Source organism: Rhipicephalus microplus, chromosome X, assembly GCF_043290135.1.
Source record: "Rhipicephalus microplus isolate Deutch F79 chromosome X, USDA_Rmic, whole genome shotgun sequence".
NCBI classification, from domain to species: domain Eukaryota; kingdom Metazoa; phylum Arthropoda; class Arachnida; order Ixodida; family Ixodidae; genus Rhipicephalus; species Rhipicephalus microplus.
This window is the reverse complement of record NC_134710.1, coordinates 279,905,481-279,927,603: the sequence shown is the minus strand read 5'-3', so window position 1 is coordinate 279,927,603 and position 22,123 is coordinate 279,905,481. Positions and strand designations below refer to the sequence as shown.

General features: G+C 43.1%; 1 protein-coding gene across 3 annotated transcripts in view; it reads left to right on the top strand.

Annotated features, from left to right (window-relative positions):
• LOC119167136 (pancreatic lipase-related protein 2) overlaps positions 1–22,123 on the top strand; it is a 52,767-nt gene that overhangs the window by 7,025 nt on the left and 23,619 nt on the right. For 2 of the 3 annotated variants that reach the window (XM_075879234.1, XM_037418571.2), the window contains exons 2-4: positions 7,332–7,405; positions 15,789–15,871; positions 18,566–18,694. In XM_075879234.1, coding sequence (XP_075735349.1) covers positions 7,372–7,405; positions 15,789–15,871; positions 18,566–18,694 — 246 coding nt within the window. In that variant the 5' untranslated portion in view covers positions 7,332–7,371. The remainder of the gene's footprint in view (positions 1–7,331; positions 7,406–15,788; positions 15,872–18,565; positions 18,695–22,123) is intronic. The other variant, XM_037418573.2, reaches the window with a different exon arrangement.

Here is a 22,123-nt window from a genome sequence, read left to right as displayed (position 1 = left end):
ATAAACGTTTTGTTCGCTATCTCCAGACGCAAGACTATCGTCTTTCGACGACATTTGCACATTAAAGTGCAGATACGGGGCCAATATTTTTACTCCCACTTTTTCATTTGTGTTTTTCTTTTTTTCTGTCTTAGCCATTCTTTCCCTGAAATTTTTCACTCAAAATACTCTAAATGTGAACGCGAACAGAATATAACCTCAGGGGTCTGGTCTAAATTGTTGAATTAAACACTTGCGTTGTTACAATTCTCTTGACCTATTGCAACGCTACGGCTACTTTTGCCACCGTCACCATGCAAATATATATATATATATATATATATATATATATATATATATATGAAATCTAGCAGACTATAATGCCAAGGAAAGTATAGGGGTATAGGGAAAGTATAGGGGGAGAAGCAATTAGATCAAATTTTAAGGTAAATTTGAAGGAAGAAAAGTGGGTGAAAAGATAACTTGCCGTGAGCAGGAACCGAGCCTGCGACCTTCGAATAACGCGTTCGATGCTCTACCACTGAGCTACCATGGCGGCTATCCTCCCAGACACTTTATTTGGTATATATGTGAATTTCAATGAGGGAGTGTAAATCAGCGCCATCTGTAGTCATGGCGGCGGGTGTGGCACACTCTTTTTATGAGCCTGAGTGGCTTCACGTAGCACGTGAACCTATTATGAGCTCGCAGCTGACCAATAGTCCTTCGTATCATATATTTATTTATTTATATATAGAATACTGCGGACAAAAATTTCAAGCAGGGTGAGCATACATGAAACACACTAAATAACAAAATGAAACAAGGTTGCAAAGCGTTTTTTACACAATTTATTTGTATATATGACAGAGGGGTTATGAATTTTAAAAAGTAACAATTGAGCAACAAGGGGACAATACAATTCTAAGGAAGTCATGGAAGAATAGTATTTACTCAAATGGTCAAGAGCGTTGAGGAAATGCTTCGGTTACAACCTAAGGCACCAAGTCTGCCAATACGAGACCCTTGTTAAAGGAATATTAAATACCTGAAATACACCAAACGCGTCCGAATTTACTGATGTGAGCAAACGTAATGGACATCTACTTCGTAAACACATACATATTGTCTATTGGTGGGATCGCAATGACAGTGGGTGTAAGTCAAATATAGTCAGTTTGTAGTATGTACGACACGAAGACCATGATTGAAGGCATTCTGAAAAGTGCCACCCCTTAGGACAACATCTGAATATAAAAAATAGTATGTCCTTCATCAAGCTTGCATGGTGTTTCCTCATATAACCATTTCTAGCAATGAAAGTTTTCATGAATATGGATGCTGACACGTAGGACATGAGATGAAGGAAAAATCGACGTCTTATAAGAAATAGGAAATGTTGACCCTTCTAGACTTTGTCTCTTATATCACCAATGAAACCACAGTGTGAGCAGTGGTCTTCTTTCACCATTAAACCACACTATTAGTCTAGAAATATCATACCACCGAAAGAAAATGATTTTGGCCAAAATTAACTACTTGAAGCTAAGTGGCAGGGAAGTCAAAGCAAGCGTACATAATTTGCTTTTCATCTGAATGCTCATATTACTAGAACTATGGAACTGAAAGTGGGAGACAATTTGCCATCTGGAGGAGTTGAACCCGTAACATCTGCATGACACCAGCGTTGCTCAGACAGTTTTGCTATAACAGGGTTTGTTGTCTCCACTCCGTGGTTATAATTCCTGCACGTGTTAAACCAAAAACGTGTTCCTATTAGAAGCGGTGCTTCCTAATCAAGCGGTGCTTGAAGTATACTTCAAGCACCGCTGTTGGATTCAGGGCCCTATTTGATGAAGGCAAGTGTTCGTCCCAAGTACTTTTTTGTAATTGTTTGCCAGCCCAAGAGGCGGCTAAATCTCATGATTCAGGAGTCATTAGCGAAGTGGCAGAACTAACGAAATCAGAACTTGATGAATAAGGGGGAAAAAAAACGCCAGGCCTGCGGGGAATGCGCAGCACTGTAACAGCGCAAGCTGGAAGAGTGGCCTTTCAGAGTCTTTTTTTCAACACTCTTTGGGTAGCTGATGCAAGCACAGTTGCAGGGTATCAACTACGCCATTAACCATTGTGCAGTAGCCAGGATTTCTCTAGGACATCCTTCGTCATTCTTCGGAGAAGCGTGGTACTCCCCGCACATTTTCGAGAAAAGTTGTGCAATATTTTGTGCTGTGGCAGATGACGAGGAAGTATTATTCCAGAAGCTCTTGTAAGCCTTACAATCCCCCGCAGTGGGTATGTGCCACAATAATAGGTGAACACGATGAAGCATTTGTAAAGGATTGGAGCATTCAACGACCCACTCATTGCGCAATTCGCATTATGTGACACCTTGTTGTTTCTTAGCGGTTCTAAAAGGATTACTTGTTCATAATAACGCGATTCCTTTGCCGAAATCAAGCTGGCCTGAAGCCAGTTTGCATCTTATCTTATCCGGTGAAGAGGAGGAGAGGATCGTACGTCTTGGCTGGCCTCGGTCTTTACTTGGAACGGTTCTCTTGTTGTTACCGGCCGCACAAAGGTCACTGCAATCGTTGCAGTCTCCATTTGCGAAAAGCGCGCGCTTTTCCGACAGAGCAAAGTAACAACTGAGACACTTATTCGTGTGCAACTGTACCTGTGAATACGTTTCGTGCGTCAGTTGTGCGCAAGAAACGTGGGGCACGCTTCAATCTGCATTCCACTCTGCTCGTGACCTTCTAATTTGTTTCTATCGCGTTCATTGCTTCGCCTTTGTGGCGATTCTGTGGCTTTTTTTGTTATTGATCAGCCATGATCTCTCTAGCAATGTATTCTGCATCAGAATTTGCTAGAATTTCCTTTTACAAAAAGCACGAGCGTAAGAATTTTTAAATACCGCGAATCTTGAGACTAAAGCACCGCGTGTGCTATGATTTATGGCCAATTATTCGGGACAAATAGGCGCCCTAAAGTACGCGTCTGAAAGCGCCTAACGATAGTGAAGACGAAGGCCCAACCTTTTATGTTTTGTCTATGCTGTAATAGCAGCAAAAGCTGTCGCCGTAACTCTTGCTCATGACGAGAGTAAGAGTCTTGTCGTCTCAATATATATATATATATATATATATATATATATATATATATATATATATATATATATATATATATATATATATATATATATATATAGAGAGAGAGAGAGAGAGAGAGAGAGAGAGGCAATTGTTTCAGCAATAAAATAAATATTCACAATTATTGCGATTTAACTTCCCAAAGCCACGATATGATTATGAAGGACGCCGAAGAGGATGCTGTTCTTGACATGCGCTTCAACCTAAGTACTTAGGACTGTTATAATTGTCCTCCCTAGCATTGCACCACTTGGACGTGAGATCGTTGCGGGACAGCTCTCCCAGAGGTGAACCACAAGCAACAACGACACGCAAGGCGTACTTGGAATTTCGCGGCGCAGCCATCTCCCCTCGTAGAACCCTTTGAACTTACCCGACCGACTGGCGACCTATGAAGGGCTGTTTACAGTCAAAACGACTTAAATAATATGGTTAACTCTGTACGTCTCTGTTAATTGGAGTACCACGGACAATAGGCCAAGTGACTGAGAACCGTCTGCGGATGCATTTCCCACGTTCTTCATGGTGCCTAATACCACTGTTTCTACAAGTCGTGGTCTGCTTGGCACCGCATACTGAGCACTGCAATGGTCCACATAGTTGATTTCCACGTGGGACTCAATGTCTTCGTGCTGTGCTGTGTCGTGCACAGTGTGCAGTGTTTTCTCCCTCGCCATGAGCTGAACTGGGCGTGCCTCTTCCCCCTTTCGTTGGTTGGGAAAGAGGCGGCTTTTTACCTTCCCCTTTCGAGGGCGGAGGTTGAAATGGCAAAATTTATTGGACTGTCCTGGCCTCCATTGTTTTTTCTTGCAGGTAATCCTGGGAAGGCCACGACATAAAATTCGAGCGCCCAGGTGATCCCACATGCTTTCACAAACTCCTAGAAGCTCACAGAAGCTCGAGGGCCTCCATGATGCTAACGCCATCATGTAGCAACACGCTACCTGTAAATAATGTAAATAGAAGTTACTGTTAGCAGCTCTTGGCTCCTCTCCTCGACATCTCCCCGAGACTCTGGTTGGCTCCGGTCTTCAGGGCAGACCCCCGAACACATCAGGACTTAAGCCTCAATGGTTTTATTTAATCCCGTGATCTCTGTGTGTCAGTAGTCAAGAACAGTAACCACTGGACCATCGTGACGGGTACAAACAACAAGTAGTGTGCAAAGTGGACGAATTAATGATGAAATAAGGGAAAAGACTAAGTGTTCTCTCATTCTATTTCCCACTTTGTGCTGCAGCTTACATGACTATTACCTTCAATCAGGGTCGCGGGCAGAAATTTTCACATGGGTGTAGGCAGGGCTCCACCTAATTCTGTAGTAGGGGCTGGGCACACAGATGTGGTCAAAAGTCAATTCATGCTTTGTATGCCATATAAAAATATTTATGGGTGGAGGTTACGGGCTTGGTGTGTCCCACATATGTCTCCAATACCATGGCTAATTCTTAAATACCCTGTACCTGGAGCCTTCGGATCCATTTTAACCCAATGGAGTTCATTAACGTGTCCGTAATTGATTTGAATGATAAATTGCGACAAAAACACTGCATCAACATCACGCAGGCCTTTTGTTGGTGACAGCTGTGTGTTAGTCAGTCTGCTATGTTTTTCTGGGTAGCTCATTCTTTTGGAAAGCGCTCTAACTTGTTCGTAATGAAACAAATGACAGTAAGCAAAACATATATCACGCATGCACGTCATGCTATAATTCTTCTCATACTTATATAGAACCAATGTGGAGAAAGGTAATACAGTCGGAACAGTGGCGCGAAAATTCACGCAAGCAACAACAGAACAAGACGGGACACAATGGTGTCTCCTGTCTTGCTCTGTTGTTGTATGTGGGATTCCTCGCGCTTCTGTTTTAAGTTGTGCATTACCAACCAGCCCATAAAGTGTTTTTGAACATAATAATGATTAGAAGCAGTAATGATTCCGAATAATAATTAGGGAAGCATCCATCTTTCATTCAGCCTTCAATGACAGCGTGATAGGACGGACAAAAATCGCGATAAAAAATAGCGTGCCCCACATGTGTATCGAAATGTATCGGAATAAAAGAAAGTCACAGCTTTTCCACAATGGCGGAGCAATGAACGTGATAGTAACGAATTGGAAGGTCAAGCGAAGAATGGCAAACAGATCGAAACGTGCCCTGAACTTTTCACCCACAAAGGACGCACGTACTCACAGGTAGAGATGAACGCGAATAAGCGTATAAGAGTCTCAGTTTTCCTTCGCTGAGTCCAAAAAGCGCACCCTATTTGCGAACAGAGACTGTGCAACAATTACAGTGACCTTTGTGCATCTGGTAACTACAACAGAGTTGTTTCGGTGAAAGCCCAAGGCCAGTCAAGGCGTACGATTGTCCCGACCACGAGATAAGCAAGTGCATGCGTGAGCGTCCAAGCTGCCCCCTTTTCACGAGGCAAAGTACGCTTGGGAGATAAGAGCACGCGCCGCCACGTCGCGCCGCCACGTCGCGCCGCCACGTCGCGAGGATAACGCAATGATCGCGCCACGCGCGATCATTGTGTTATCTTGCTGGTAATATTGCAAACACGATAGTTAACCCCGAGATTACCATCACCGGTAACTGGTAAATATAAATAGCTTGCTGTTTGAACGCTCAAGGAGGTGCTCCTTTCTGGCGCAGTGGGTAACACCTGCACTCACATTTCATATATCCGACGTTCAATTCTCTGCACCAGAACCTTTTTCTGGGTCATTTTTATTCCTTGTTATATATATATATATATATATATATATATATATATATATATATATATATATATATATATATATATATATATATATATATATATATATATATAGATATAGATAGATAGATGGATAGATAGATAGATAGATAGATAGATAGATAGATAGATAGATAGATAGATAGATACGTATACATATACGGTCAGTGACGGCGATGCCAGCGGTGAAATCCAGCCTAGTGTGTCGATATAATTGCTATAGCAATAAACAGAACTTCGAGCTATTGTGCTAAAAGGACACTGCTGCAGTGTTCCATTTCCAACAAGTGTGTTTTTATGTAAGGTTGTCCTTCAATGGAACGCGCAGAGTGTATTGAGCAGGCGGACTCGGACTCGCCAGTCATGGTAAGCATGGTGCAGTTGTTGACATGGTAAGTAAGCGAACTAGACGTCTGGGGGTTGACATGCGCGAAACAAAAATTTGTTCATGAATTCAGACCTTCAAGTGGCACATACAGCAACAACAAACTATCGCCTGAATGTACAAGCTTGTTGCCATTGGCTTGAGATTTTCGGTAATAAGCCAGGCATCAAGACCAGCTCTAGCCGGTTTTTAGAAACGCTCATATTGAGGAACTTTTCTCTTTCCCTTCTTTTTTCCCATTTTTTGAGAATATGGGCACTGCTCTGTACACTCGGCAAAATATTTAGCTATATCGTGCATGAGTGGCAGTTTTTTTATGTATCTGTTTTATGTGACTGAATTAGGTTTTAAAAACTGTGCGGCCATGTGCATGCCCATAAGGCACATGCACACAAAACAATTTTTTGCAACTTTGTTCAATCATACAATGCTGTAGACCAATGTGATCTGATTTGGGTGCACGTTAAAGAACCCCAGGTGGTCGAAATTTCCAGAGCCTTCCATTACAGCGTCTCTCATAATCATATAGTGATTTTGGGATGGTAAACCCTACTTATCAATCATCGTTATATGAAGCTGGCATACAAAAACGTGGCCGCTGCGCACTATAGCTAAAGCTTTCGCGAGTGCTGTGACAGAGTTTGCCAGCTGAAAGCAAATTAACAATCAGGGTAGCACTTTGCACAGCGGACCACACTGAGTAAACTGATATATTCATACAAGTGGTTTACTTAGCCCGAACCAGCCGTTCGTTGCCCAGTTCAATGAGGGCATACGTTAATTTATACAAACAAAAAGAAATATGGTTTTGACAGCCTGAAGGCTTGCAGAAAATTGTTCTTGCAGAAACCAGCCGACAAACAGAGGTGGCTGCTGCATGCGCAGATGTTTACGGCATATCGAGGTACATAAATCACTGTTCCGCGTACATAAAGAGCACAATCTTCTCAGTCATGACGGAACATACATTATACACTCAGACAGCTGACCAGTCCATCTATGTGGGCAAACCTCGTCCGAGGCTGCCCACGTCCCATTTGTTTTGCTTTTCAGGGTGGCTGTGAGTTGGCTGTTATAAACCGTGAGGGGTTTCATGCTTAATTTATCTTCCCCAGAGAGCCGCAACGGTAAGTAGTGTTTTTATTGATCGGAACTTGTAATATTTCTTAATTTCCTCACTCGTATTATTAAGCAAGATGCAACGGGTGTCTTGACGTCACCAGGGTAACATGAAATACCAGAATATCTAATAACAATGCACTGTGCAGTGTTAAGCATCGAACCTGGCACACCGTCATATTCTCTCGGTAGTCATTCTCCCTTTATCGCTTTATCAGTTCTAGGGTAAAGCCACCGCAGTGGTCCAGTGGATATGGTGGTCAGGTGCTGACGCGAAGATCGTGGTGGTGGGATTGAGTCTTGGTCACATCAGCCATATTTTTCTTGAAACGAAATGTTAGAGGACCATGTGCTTACATTTAGGCGCATGGTAAAAAAAATTGGCACCATATCCACGGAGTGAATGATGGAGAGTGGGGCGAAGCGTTAGTCCGTCCATTCATTCTTGATTCCGTCTGTCCATGCGTCCGTCTCTGTGACCGTCCATGCGTCCATCCGCCCGTCCGTGCGTGCGTCTGTTCGTGAATCCGTCCCTGCATTCGTCCATGCATCCGCCTCTGCGTCCGTTCATGCGTCCATCCATGCATCTGTCTGTTTGTCCGTTCGTCCATCTATTCAACACTCCAAGTACGACCATCTCGCATCTTTTCATCATATATTCCTCATATAGAAGCACCGTCATCCAGCGGACATTCCAAGGACTATACGAAAGGTGGCACACGCACACTTTCTTACGGCTTTCGCTTCGGGTCTACATCCCACCTTTAACCACCTCGAGTTCATGGTATATACTAGTTCACTTTATTCATGGCACTGCGGCCCAACGCTCACTAAACCTTTCTAAAACCAAGGAAGTTACGCCCAGAGAGTATAACGTAGCAACCTTTTCCTGTCAGACAGTGCTCAATGTACATGCCAATGGCTGCTAATGGGAAATGAGAGACAGGAGAATTCGGCTTTTACTTTCTTACGGCTTGCGCTTCGTATCTACTTCCCAGGTTTAACCACCTCGAGTTCATTCATGGTATATACTAGTTCATTGTATTGATGGCGCTGCGGCCCAACGCTCGCTAGTCCTTTCTAAAACTAAGGAGGTTACACCCAGCAAGTATAACGTAGCAACCCTTTCTTGTCAGATAGTGCTCAATGTACTTGCTAATGGCTCTTAATGAGGATCGCAGCGTGCGCGTTAACTAAAAGCCGAATGCTCCTGTCTCTCATGCCTCATTAGCAGCCATTGGCATGTACATTGAGCCCTATTTTTTATTGTTCAACAATGCACAGAAAAAATTTTTTGCTGGCACCACCTTGGAGGTCAAAATGTTATACTTGTTACATAATACAACGGCTACGAGGGACGAATGGGTGTCGCTATAAAGAGCTTCGCCCCTACAAAACCCCATGTGATGGAAATTTATGGAGACCTTTACTACCGCGTCCCTCATAACCATATCGTCATTTTGGGATCGATAGCCTCAACAAATAGTGGTATATCATTTATTTTTTAGGGAGTGTGTTAGATCTGTTGTTCTTCCAAACTTAGGAAGCCCGCAAGTGTTTTGCGCTTTTTTTGTTTTAAGGCTGGCGAGTGTCAGTGTTTATTGTAAAGACGAATCCACATGATTTTAGATAAATTCTTTCCGGTCTTGTTTCCCGACAATAATTGACTCTCTCTAAATCATCCTTTGTTCAGAGGAAAAAAAAGCTTTTTTATGAAGAGGGCTTTTAACAAAGGGCCCGTTATCTACCATGGCCAGGCGCTCTATAAGGGCGCGTGCGCCCGCAAGACCACTCACAATTGATCATGATAGCATCTTGCGCAGAAAAGGAAGCCATCTGGCCTTGATATGACACTTCCTGGCTGCTAATTGTTCTGAGGGAGGCACACACTCAAGGGCGGCGTATGCTTCCGCGCTATAATAAGTAAGACGCAGATAAGACCCCTTACATACTAAGTCTTCACAGCGTTGTACATAGGTTATTACACGTATATTATGGCTCGCTACGCCAGACCGTCAAATTTATCTTTGAGCAACCCACAACGCAAATCAGAACGCTATTCGCAAGACCTAGTGCTACGATTGTTCGCAAAAGAAAACCGTTGCCAATACGGATTCAGCACATGTTATTGGCAAGATAGATCACGAAAATATGCATAAAAGAGAGAGTAACAACGTACCTCAAGGAAGGAAAGCCGAAAATTTTTGATAAAGATGTAGGCCTATGCAGTCGTAACAGCCTAGAGCGAATAAACCAATAAGTGGTCGACCATGACCAGCGGAAGTTTGCGCTTATTTAAAAGGATGCATATTTTTAAGTGCTTTCTCGCCGAAGAACGCCAGACTATTGCAGCACGGCGAAATCATGAAGAAAATGTATATAATACGAGTTTAATGAAAAGACGGCACATCGCCACTGTTGCTGCGCGACAAACCAGATTTTCTCATATTTTTCCTTAATTATAAGAGGCACTAAATGTGAGGTAATTCTTGTGCCAGACTTTTCCAGGTCGTCCACTAGAAAATTGAAAGCACCGCTCATTGCAATGCCAGTAAGGAAGTAAGAGCACAGTTTATATTTCTTGTTGTTTTGCTTTCTTAAAGGCTGGTAGAAAAAAGCAGAAGGGGGACCTCTAGGCCCTATTCTTTTTTGAAGTCGTTTTTATTGGCTTTTCTAGAGCAGTTTTTTAGACTCCCCTACCACGTGGACAGCTATGGAAGAAAAACATGTCAATAGAAGTGGAAAAGAAAACTTTCTCGCCGTGTATTGCGGTGCTCCTGCCAGCGTTGTTCTCTCTTTTATGACATTGCTAGTCATTGCGTTCTTTCAAAGATTTGAGCAAGTGACTTACGTAAATGCCCTTTCTTGAAAAAGAGGCTGCAGATGTATTTTTTGTTTAATGTTAAAAAATACTGTGTCCTTTTCTTTGTTAACTGGTGAGCTGCGGAAAAGTTAAATATTACATCAACTCCGCTACTCCTTTTCTATTAGGTCTTGAGCAAAAAAAAAAAAAAACCCACGACATGCGACATATTTGGACATATGCATGGGTTCATCGTAAGCATGGGTTCATCATAAGCACGACAGATTTGGACATAAGCAAGGGTTCATCTTTCCAGAGCGTATATTACTGGAGGTTCGGGGCGCTTTGCCTTCAAGGGCAACTCCGGCGCGTTTTTGACCCTGTCAGCATAATGGTGCTTCCATGTTCTTTAGACACTTCTCTCACGAGCCCGATAACTGAAATGCTCAAAAAATTCGAAAATAATATTTATTACCAAAAAAACCACGATACCGAAAAAGAAACACAACTGAGTGCGTGAGACGTCATGATTTGCCTGACGTTGTCGAAACCTGCCTGATTGCCCATATTTCTCGCCAAGTGGCACTACCTGTCCGCGCAGACCGCGGCGATCGGCTGAAATGCTTTTGCTGTTAAGGTGAATATATGGCGATTTGTGTGTGGCTCACAACGCAACACCACTTGGCACCTAACGCACGCCGATCAACGTGGAAAAGAAAAGTGCACACCCTATCAAGGAAGTGCCGGCCAAACCCACACAATCCATAGCAGCAAGCAGACGCTGCAGTGGCACATCAATTTGTCACTTCCGCCAGGCAAAACTCAACGTCACACACACAATGTTTCAAATAACTCTGGCAAGTGAGGTGAGCGCTACGAGGCAAGCTATAAAATTTATTTATTAAGAATCATCGAAACTCTCAAACCTGTAATTTAGCATGAATGGCGCAAACGTGCAAATGAACGTATCAAGTGAATTTGATTGAGATCACCTGAGATCCACTGGCGGCAGGTCATAGTGATGGCTTCTGAATTGATTTCGACTCCTTGAGGTTGGTATATTCGGAGCACTTCTGGGGAATGGCTTATCATTTATCCATAGTCGTTCATCTTTGTATACCTTTCATGTGGCGTGATCACGAACGCAGGGAAGTCAGAAATCGCAAAACCACTTTAAACTGAACGAACAAGGTCTAAACTATTAGAGCTACCACAATTATTCAAAAAGTAATTCCAGTATTAAACTACGATAGCTAAAAGCGTTTCAGAAATTTATCGCGGACTCCGCTTGATCAGTGTGGTGTTGCCGTTATATCTGATGGAGGAAACAACTTCATCGAACTTGCTGCAGCTAAGCGAATTTCAACTGCCGCGAGAAGCATAAAGTGGATAAAGCGCTGCAAAAAGTAGGGTACATCTTGAACACAAAAATTGACGCCATCGACGCTTTCGTGAACAAAGCAGTAGGAACTCCACGAACTGGAACCACTGGGTGCTCGTGATGCCCTTGTTACGCACTTCACCAAATATGTTTCACTGTAGTGGAGCTGTGATACGTTTTTAATGGTCTCCTAATTATGCCTTCCACCTCCATAGAAAATGTCGCCTCCATTATCCGGGATCTAACACGTGTCCTCCAGCTTGGCAGGTACGAAAAGGCTCCGAATGAACTTTGTTTATAGGAGTCCGTATGGACACTTGTTTATTTATTTGCATATATACAGCCTCAATTCGAGTAAGAGCGCCATGACCAAGAATCGAGACTGCGATTGTGAGCCAAAGACGCTGGGCCATCATAGCCGGGGATACGTGATTTTGAGCGAATGCGTAAATTAGGTTTTTGCATTTGTGCCATGACATGCAGGTGTTTGAACATGACATCTACGCGAGAGGCATCCGCGTTAGTTCAGGCGAGAGAGAGAGGTGACGTAACTCCATGGCGTGCAACAGCTGGCGTAACAAACGCCTCGCCTATTAACTGCGGGAACGAGAAGGAAGGACAGGGAGGTTAGCCAAATTAACTGTGGATACGTACGTTTTGCCTACAGGTTGTACTCTGCAGCTTTTGACAGGTACGCAAGCGTGCGCACGCTTATTACACCTCTTCCACCCTTCCCTTCGTAAATCATGTGTTCAAATTGACTTGTAGGCACGGGAGGCCTGTGCGATTCTCGGACTAAAGACGTATGGCCTGAGTTCTTGCTCAGATACGACGAAGCGCAATCAGAGGAAACTTATTTTTCGCACGTGTTTATCATTTTTGGTACCAAATGAGATGAAGTCTGTGGCTCACAATAGAAAAAATAATGAAGAAGTTGATGGTAATAATAATTCTTGGGGTTTAACATCCCGAAATCACTATATGTATATGCGAGACGCCGTAGTGGAAGGCTCCGGAAATTGAAACCACCTGGGGTTCTTTAACGTGCACCTATATATAGGTACACCAGCCTCACACATTTTCACCTCCATCGGAAATCTGGCCGCCGCGTCCGGAATTCGATCCCGCCGCGGTGGCCGCATCACACTGCCGAAAACTGAAATTTCCGTGCTGGTAAACATGGGTTTGATTACGTAAAGCAGGCTTCATTCGTTCATTATTCGCTGTCTCTGAAACAAAAAATGTAATTATTGCATCCCACCAACATTAACATGTCGTCCAGAAACTTCCTGCATAATGAGCATGCCTGAAAATACGCCAGATTTATCGCCCAGCATATAACGAAGAACTCTTAGCTGTAACGTTAAAGGACTGCAAGGCAATGACGTAGCCGGAGATGAACTGTGATGTCCAAAGTTTTAGTTGATATCACGTAGAAGAAATGGGGTTTGTCTGAATATTATTGTGTAAAACAAATACACTATAAATACTGTGGAGGATATCGCAGGAGTAAAAAGGCCAAGTTACTCTTCATAGTGTTATTCTACACTCGCAAATAATCAGGTAGAGTGAAATTCATTTTCACCCGGTATGAAACGAGAGAGTGAAACAGCTTTCTACTTTTCCGCTCTTTCAGAGAGTGAAATGCCCATATACTGTTCAGGCATGAGAGAGTAAAACGCAAGTATACTTCAGCTCTTGATTACATTTAAATGTGTTGAAACACTGCGAGTGATTAGCACTACCTCATAACCACACATATGTGAAGTAACACGCGCTGCATTCGTTGATCAAGGCGTTAGAGAGGAATAACAAAAGAGCAGCGTTTCCCGCGCGCGCCAGAGAATTTCGGGGCACTGGCAGGTACTTGGAACTATTAATTTACACGTTTTTAGTATTGAATCTGTGTAGTGAAATAAGCGAATACTATCTCATTCAATTGGTCACAATCGAAACTCAACGCAAACGGCTCTGACATTCTCCTATATTATTAATAATGTTTTTCGCTACGACCATCACACACGGGCGATGGTTCCGTAAGCTTAACGTACAGTACGGCTACAGTGAAGTATTGTGGCTTTAGTCGTAAAACATGTCCCCGCTTTGATGGTCTAGTGTCTAAGGTACTCGGCTGCTGACCCGCAGTTCGCGGGATTGAATCCCAGCTGCGGCGGATACATTTTTGATGGAGGCGGGAATGTTGTAGGCCCGTGTGCTCAGATTTGGGTGCACGTTAAAGAACCCCATGGAATCGAAATTTCTGGAGCCGTCCACTACGGCGTCTCTCATAATCATAGCGTGGGTTTGGGACGTTAAACCCCACAAATCAATCAGTCGTAGAACATGAACACGAATGACCGAAAATATGTCCAAGGGGGTGAACACAAAACTAAATTGTTCAGTGTATACTTCAGAAGCGTCACGAACGCTGCTTATGACATAAAGAAATATACGCTCATAAGCTGTCAGTTCGGTGTAGTGCAAAAAACTCAGGAGTTTGTATCTGAGTGGTTGTCGAGGGTGGATCCCTTGGCAGCACTTAGGGAGTTTTAGTTTGTGTCGGACTGTTACTGCTTGTTTTGTTGTGCTTGTTGTTTGATGTACACGCCTATGAACAGGCCATAAAGCACAAAAGAAGTCAGTTTAGTGTAGTGGTTAACGTGGCGGGCTACCAATCTTTGAAGCATCTGGAGATTGAAAGTTTGAGTCCGATTCCAAAACAACTTTTCTACATTTCACTTTTTTTTTGTCGTGGTGCTGGTATTTAGCCAACCTACGATCCGCGTGTGCAGAGATCCGTCAAAAACAATTAAAACGCCCAATTATGGCTCAAGTTCTGCCATTTTTTGTCAAGTGTACTGTTACTCTGTTCGGTAGAGTCACGCTACTCTGCTTCGGGCAGCATTGTGTTACTCTGTTGAGGGGAAGTGCTTTGACACGTTCTGGAGGAACCACTGTACTCTGTCTAAACAAGAGGTGATTTAGTCTTGAAAAAAAGAGTCAAACATGAGACAAGAAAGTACTCGCTCAAAGAGAGTGCCCAGTACTCTCTTCGTTTTTAGAGTGTAATCGATGGCACATTAAGGCTGTAGATTGATTGCCTGGTGAATGTAACGCCATTGATAGATGGAGGCACTCCTATATGATAAAAAAAATGGAGAGATGTAAAATGACACTAGCGGGAACGAAAACATCTTTTAGATCTTTCGTCCTGGAGGATACATCAGACGCTACGGTTAGAATATGGTTACCACATTGACCTTTATCGGAATACTCACTCAGACATATTCTCAAGATTGTGATTGTCAGCGGCAATACTTTGGAGTACAACATGCATGGTTTCAGCACAATGTTTCAAGCGCAAAAAAGAATGTCATTCAAATATATTTACAGAGGAGGCCTCCCACAATAAGTGTGAAATGCGTGTTTGATTTCTAGCGAGAAGTACAGCGGAAGTGCATTTCATGTGGTTGCCGCTTAAAATCTCAGACACAGTTCCTCCGCTGATTTAGGTGAGGATTTACGCGTGCTTAGTGCGCTGGGATGTAGCATCACGAGATAAAACAGCGCATACTAGAGGTCACGTTATAAGATAACTATGAAACGTACAATTTCACAAGTGCGAAATTAAGACATGAAGGAGATGTGTGTTTGCGTCCACACCGAGCAATACCTAAAACCTCTTCCTAATCCTGGTATGCATCGTCTCATGTTAGCAGACAACAAAAAAGTTTTTTCTCGCTTTGGGGAACAGCTGTGAGTTCTCTCATCTTGACGCCCCCGTACGTTCTCAAAGAAGAAAATACTTCGCCTTTGTCCTTATACAATGCTGCTGGTGGACATGTGGCTGGGTTTGTGTAAAAGCGCCATTTCCCCCCCTCCCTCCCAAATGGTGATGTTGCGCTCTTTCCAAGCTTTAAAATCCTCGTTTTCTGGGTTGATTTAACTCGGATAGGTCGTATTCAGAAGAGAAATCGACATGCAATCATAGTCATGCAACGGTTTCCAGCTTGCGTCGGAGAACATCAAGTAAGTGTAAGGCTTCTGATGCAAAGTTCCTCGATATGCGCGTTCCGTTTTTCAAGAATCTCACAAAAGCTAATGTTTGGTCAATAGTTGTAAAACATTCTTTCACTTTTAATATTAAAGCCGCACAAAGAAAGCCGCTTCATCCATCATTGTTCTTACTTTTTTTATTTACCCACAGCTAACATGACTCTGCTTGTGCTACTGTGCACTGCTGTCGCATATGGAGCAAGCACTCGCAATGCAGGCAACTTTAACGTCACGGTAAGTGTATTTTACACCAGTCTTCATAAAAAATTAATTTTATGCGTTAGCCTCGCCGTAATACATTACAGCCTCACATATCTACATGATGTAGTTTGTCAATGCTGGCTTTGCCACGATAACTTATGCCGTGAGATGATGCCACCTTTCTGTTTCTGCTTTCCGGGATAGTTGAAACCATTTCTGTAAGAGTCACCAAATTCATTCATTAGACGAACACAGCAACTCAGTGCTGGCAAACAAGGGTCATGTGCAGCTTACCAGTCATGCTTTTGACAATATGCGCGCTACTCCACCACGCCGTATTTGTAGGCACCAAACGCAATACATTCCGTTGCCTCGATGCAGGGGCATCGGCCTAAAATTTTCTTTTGGGGGATGCTCCTCTTTGACCTGAAGCCAGGGCCAGGAAGCCAGGTGTGAGGAAGGAAAGAAGGAAGGAAGGAAGGAAGGAAGGAAGGAAGGAAGGAAGGAAGGAAGGAAGGAAGGAAGGAAGGAAGGAAGGAAGGAAGGAAGGAAGGAAGGAAGACACACAGACAGACAGACAGACAGACAGACAGACAGACAGACAGGCAGACAGCAGACAGCAGACAGACAGACAGACAGACAGACAGACAGACAACTTTACTTTGGTCCTGCGGAGCGCGACCCGGCTCAGCTTGCGGGTCCGCTTGGACAACCTTGAACTGATCAGTGAGAGCCGGGCTGCGTAGAAGCATCTCCCGCTCCTCCAGTGTGAAGCCGCAGTCCATGTTTTGGCACGTGCTGAGGATATGCTGTAATGTGGCTGTTTCACCACATGACGAGCACCGGTCGTTCGGGAGGACGCCCGGGTACATGTCATGAATGTACGCAGGACTTGGATAGGATTTGAGCCAGCTGAAGAGAAACTGCTTGGGGTCTGTTGAGTTTAGGGTGCGGAGAATTTAGTTACTTCGTTATACAAGTACGGTGCGTCCATGTGGCCGGGGTAAGGAAGGGTATCAGAAGCGGTGCTGTCTGTCAATCCTCGCGCGGCTTCGTTCGCAACCTCGTTTGGGTCCCTCTACCTCCGTGTACCTCCCCAATGTGCGCGGGGAACCAATGTGAAGAGTGAGAGTAAACGTGATCGGTGATTTGTAGCACACGCAGAGCTAACCGGGAGATCCTACTGCTCTGGGAGACACTCATCGCTGCTTTTAAATCACTATACACCACATCTCTGCGGTCATCGAGCGTGGCGAACGCAATGGCTACCTGCGGAGCTTCTTCGGAGTTGGGTGTCTGCACTGCTGCACAGTTGACGACGTGGCACTGTGCATTGACTACTACGGCCGAGAAGGCGTCTTGTTGTCTGTATTCCGCTGCATCGACGAAGCTGGCATCGGTACCACCTGGAAACAAGCTTCTCAGGATGTAATTTTTTTTGCCCGCGATGACTTGCCCGCGAGGAGCACGCAAGTGCGCATTTGTTCACACGACAGACAACCTTAGAAACAGTTCATTTTTTATCGGCAATTATTTATTGAAATGGCTGCTTAACGCACCAAAACAGAAGTTAAAAAGCAGTCAGACAGACGGGGTTGTAAAACATCTCATTTGTCACGAAGTAGCTACCAACGGCTAACCTGTATACCAGGCATCCGCAGCCTTTTCAGTCGGAGGGCCCCTTTCTATGAAGCCGACACAGCGGTGGTCGGAAGGCAAACCATTGGGTGTGATGGCGAAGAGAAAAGAAACAACTGGGTGAAATACTGTACAGGCATGAAAGAGAAACCATGTTTATTTTTTGCACGCAAGTCGAAAGGTTGTAATATACAAACATAGGTTGCAAATGCAAAACCCATTTCTGGTCAAAAATGTCGAGTCTGACTTCAAATAAAAAGTAACAAGTGTGAGGGACGTGTTCTGACGTCACGCTAAGGGCCGAATACTACTTCCTTGTGGGCCGCAGGTTACGGGCACCAGCTGTATACAAACTGCCCTCTGACCGTGGGTGTTTGGGTGAGACTGCGACGTGTATGTATCCACCCCGATAAAAGAATTCATTATCGTGACTCAAAGAGCAAATTGTTGGCTGTGTTTACAGTGCTTCACTTTGAAATACGACTACTGCGTAGCAAGTACTTATAAGTAACACATCACTGAACGTATGATTATAGTACAAATAACGTTAATAACGCATGCACTGGAAGGCTAGTTCTTCATTGCAAATCCTGCATTTTATGCATCGTTAAAACAAGCTTCAAGAGAAAATACTGAGGTTTAAATATTCGAAATCCTTGAAGTACCATTTTCTGAACATTCCTTTAGGTGATACTGAGGTTGATTTTCTTCGAAAAATGTTTATTTTTTGTGCGTCTTACGTGTAATCACAAGACCTAGAAGTATATGTTGCCAGAAATATAACGCTATTTATGTGGGTATCCGTCAATATTTCTTCATTCTAATTTACTTCTGCTGCAAAAATTTTTACTCAGTATGATTGAAGAAGATCCTTCGCTTCTGCACTTCTTTTTTCGCTTCATTCCACATTGCGTAGGTGTCCGCGTAGTGAATGTTTCTGGAGCGAACAAACAAACATAATTTTGTTTCTTGTATGTTGTACGCTGTTCTTAAAGCATGCTTTACCGACACAGCACAATCTTTGTGTTCGAGAAGCTCAAAATTCACGATAATATGTTATTGTTGTCCTTAATTTTTCACAATTTACAGACTCCAGCAACCACCGACGGTGACGTGGACGGCCGCCTTAAGTTGCCCGGAAAAGCAACGCGCTTCATTGGTGCCTCAGTCGAGCTCTTGGATAGTGTCTTGCCAGGCAATCTGGCTGATGCCATCAATGTAAGAATCAAACTGTCTTTGTGTCCAAAATTTATATTTTTGTGCATTGCTGTTAAACTTCCTCGCGAACTCCTGAATGTTTTCTATTTTATTCATTTATTTATTTATTTATTTATTTATTTATTTAGTTATTTATTTATTTATCATATACTGCGATCCATTTAAGGTCCAAGCAGGAAAGGTACAGCAAGTTCAAAGGTAAAATAAAAGTACAACATAGTTACAACAAAAATGATACTGGTATACACGAAATGTAAGAAAAACATAGCAATCACCATCAAATTATTCTCGTTTCCAGAGGGCTGAGTACACCCACTGCGACACAATCCATAAGCAATGCACCACACTCTTAGGCACACAACAAATCGTTAAATCAAACAAGTATTGTGAAAGCCAGGAAACACAAGGCGCATTTCATGGTGAAAAAGAAAGAAGAGTAGAGTTTCGGGGCAACAAATTCCACTCAGAGATTGATTTCGGGAAAAAATAGTGTTTGTATAAATTAGTTCTTGCGAAAATTGGCTTGATGCTACAGCTGTGTTTGTGACGGGAAGGCCTGGAAGAATCCTTTACCATGTAGTTTTCTGGCTTTATTTCGAGTTTAGAAAAATATATTAGACGGAGTAAGTTAAGTCGAGCAGCTCGTCGTCTGTCCTCAAGAGGTTCAAGATTTGCCAACTGCAACATCGCAGAGGGGGAATCGCGGCGTCTATACCTACTGTAAATAAAACGGGCTGCCAGGCGCTGAATTTTTTCTATCTTTTGTATATTGTTTTTTGTCTGAGGGTCCCATACTACGGAGGCGTACTCCAAGGAAGGCCTTACCATTGTTTTGTAAGCTTTAAGCTTTAAGGAACTGGGGGCATTAGCTAATCGGTGCTTTAAAAACCCTAGTTTTTTATGTGCGGAAGAGCATGTATTTACTATATGGGTTGTCCAGTTGAGGCTTGAGGTAATTGTAACACCCAAATATTTATATTCTTCGACTTGTGTAATCTGTGACCCTTTTATATCATATTTAAAGTGAAACTTGTTGATTTTGTTGGTGATACACAAGTGAGCAGTTTTTTCAAGATTAATTACCATGTTCCACTCGGAACACCAAGTTTCCAAGTTACCGATGTTTCTGTTTAAAACTTGTTGATCTGCCGTTGAGTTTATGACTTTGAAAAGAATGCAGTCGTCTGCGAACAGTTTAACTGATACGCTGGTATCTATTGCTTGAGCCAAATCATTAATATAAATGTTAAATAAAACAGGATCGAGTACGGACCCCTGCGGTACTCCTGAAAAAACGTCTAAGAAACGCGAGCGCGAACCCTCAATATCTACGTATTGTTTACGGTTTAGTAGGTAAGATGTGACCCAATTTGTTATATCTGAAGGAACGCCAATTGACTTCAGTTTAATTATTAATTTTTTATGGGGAACTTTGTCGAACGCCTTCGAGAGGTCAAAAAAGATCACGTCAACCTGGCTACCAGCATCTAGAGCCTTCGCAAATTCATTAATTGTAGTTAATAACTGCGTAGTAGTAGAAAGACCTCGTCGGAAACCGTGTTGGTGCTCAGTGAGAATATTTTGGAATTGAAGAAAGTTATTGAGGTATTTTGCGATAATATGTTCCAGCAGTTTACAACAATGACAGGTGAGAGAGATGGGCCGATAGTTACAAAAATTGAGACGGTTACCCTTCTTATACACAGGAGTCACACGTGCAATACGCCAATCATCAGGTATCGCACCAGACGAAACGGATTTCTGCAAAATGACTACAAGGAACCTGGCTAACAGTGTAGCATAGTGTCTGAGAAATGCGGAAGGGATATCGTCAGGGCCTGTCGATTTTTTCGGATCCAATCGCAAAAGCAATTCTGTGACACCTTCCAAAGAAATCTGAATGACACCACAATCACCATCTTCACAAACAGCCCCGTTTAAAGGATCTGACGTTGAAAACACACCTTGGAAATACTCGTTAAACACCTCCGCCACTTCTCTTGGATCAGTAAGCACCTGATCACCCTTGGCGATTTGATCAAGCCTCGTGCTACCCTTATTCAATAAAAATTGCCAAACTTTAGAGGGACTTTCGGATACAAAACGATTGAGTGTCACATTAAAGTAGTGATCCCTAGAAGCAGCTAATTTGGACTTCAATGTAGCCTGTAAATCAGAAATGTCTGCTTGAGCAGCATTGGAACGTTTCCGCAAGCGTTTTAATTTGCGCTTCACATGAATTATTTCTCTATTTATCCACGGATTCGTCCTACCAACTTTTTTCCCTTTATCTGGAATAAAATGCTGGATACAGAAATGACAGTGCGCTTTGAACTTTGTCCATAATGTATTGATGTCATCACTATCATCAAACAAAACAATGGCTTCCTCGAGATAATTAGTTATATTTACATCATCTGCAGATGTGTACTGCTTTATAGTAATAGGTTTGTATTGGGGTGGGTTGGATTGACGTGGGAGCAATGACGTAAAGTATACCAATTTATGATCTGAAATTCCCTCACAAATATCGGTGGTAATGTCAGTTATAGTTGAGGAGCACAAGACGAGATCTAGAATCGAAGACGTACAGCTTGTCACCCGAGTGGGAAGTAAAACGGTTTGGGTCAGATTAAACGCCAAGAGCATGTCCAGAAAAAATTTCAGAATTCGGTATGTCTGTTGGGCCGCACTTTAGCGTTTCCCAATTAATACAAGGCAGATTGAAATCCCCAACAACTAAAAGAATTTGGTTGCGATACTGATTTAGCTTGTCGTAAAGTTTTAACAAGAAATCTGGTTCAGCATTGGGTGGTCTGTACAGACCTACTACGATGATTTGGTTTCCTAAAAATTCACATCTGCAAAGCACACTTTCGTGGTCGACATCAATCTCGGGCAATTGATATGACGGCACACCACTTTTGACAAGAACTGCAGTGCCACCGCCCCTTGTTTTGCGATCCTTACGATAGCACGTATATGAAGGCGGAAACACGCAACTATCTCGATCGTCAGGGTGCAACCATGTTTCTGAAATTACGGCTATGTGAGGATCATAGGATAGCAGAGCATGTTCAAACTGTTCTTGTTTGTTCTGCAGGCTCTGTGCATTGAGGTTTATCAAACGAAGCCGCTTGTGCACTAAGGTTTGCTCGTCATTGTGATGTCAATCTTCTGAGCACACAGCGCTGCGCAACAGTTTCCTACGGTTTTGATGCTCGTCCCTAACGTAGACGTCATCATTGATGTAAAGCTTATCATAAACTAAGTACGCCGTATCACCCTGACTTCGGTTGTCCTTTACTGTTTTCCAGAGCTTTTTTCGTAGCTGAAGGGTTGCTTGCGAGTAGTCGTGAGATATTGATACACCCGAATCTTTTAGTATGCTACATTTCTTGAAAAGCAAAAGTTTTTCGTTGTAATTGT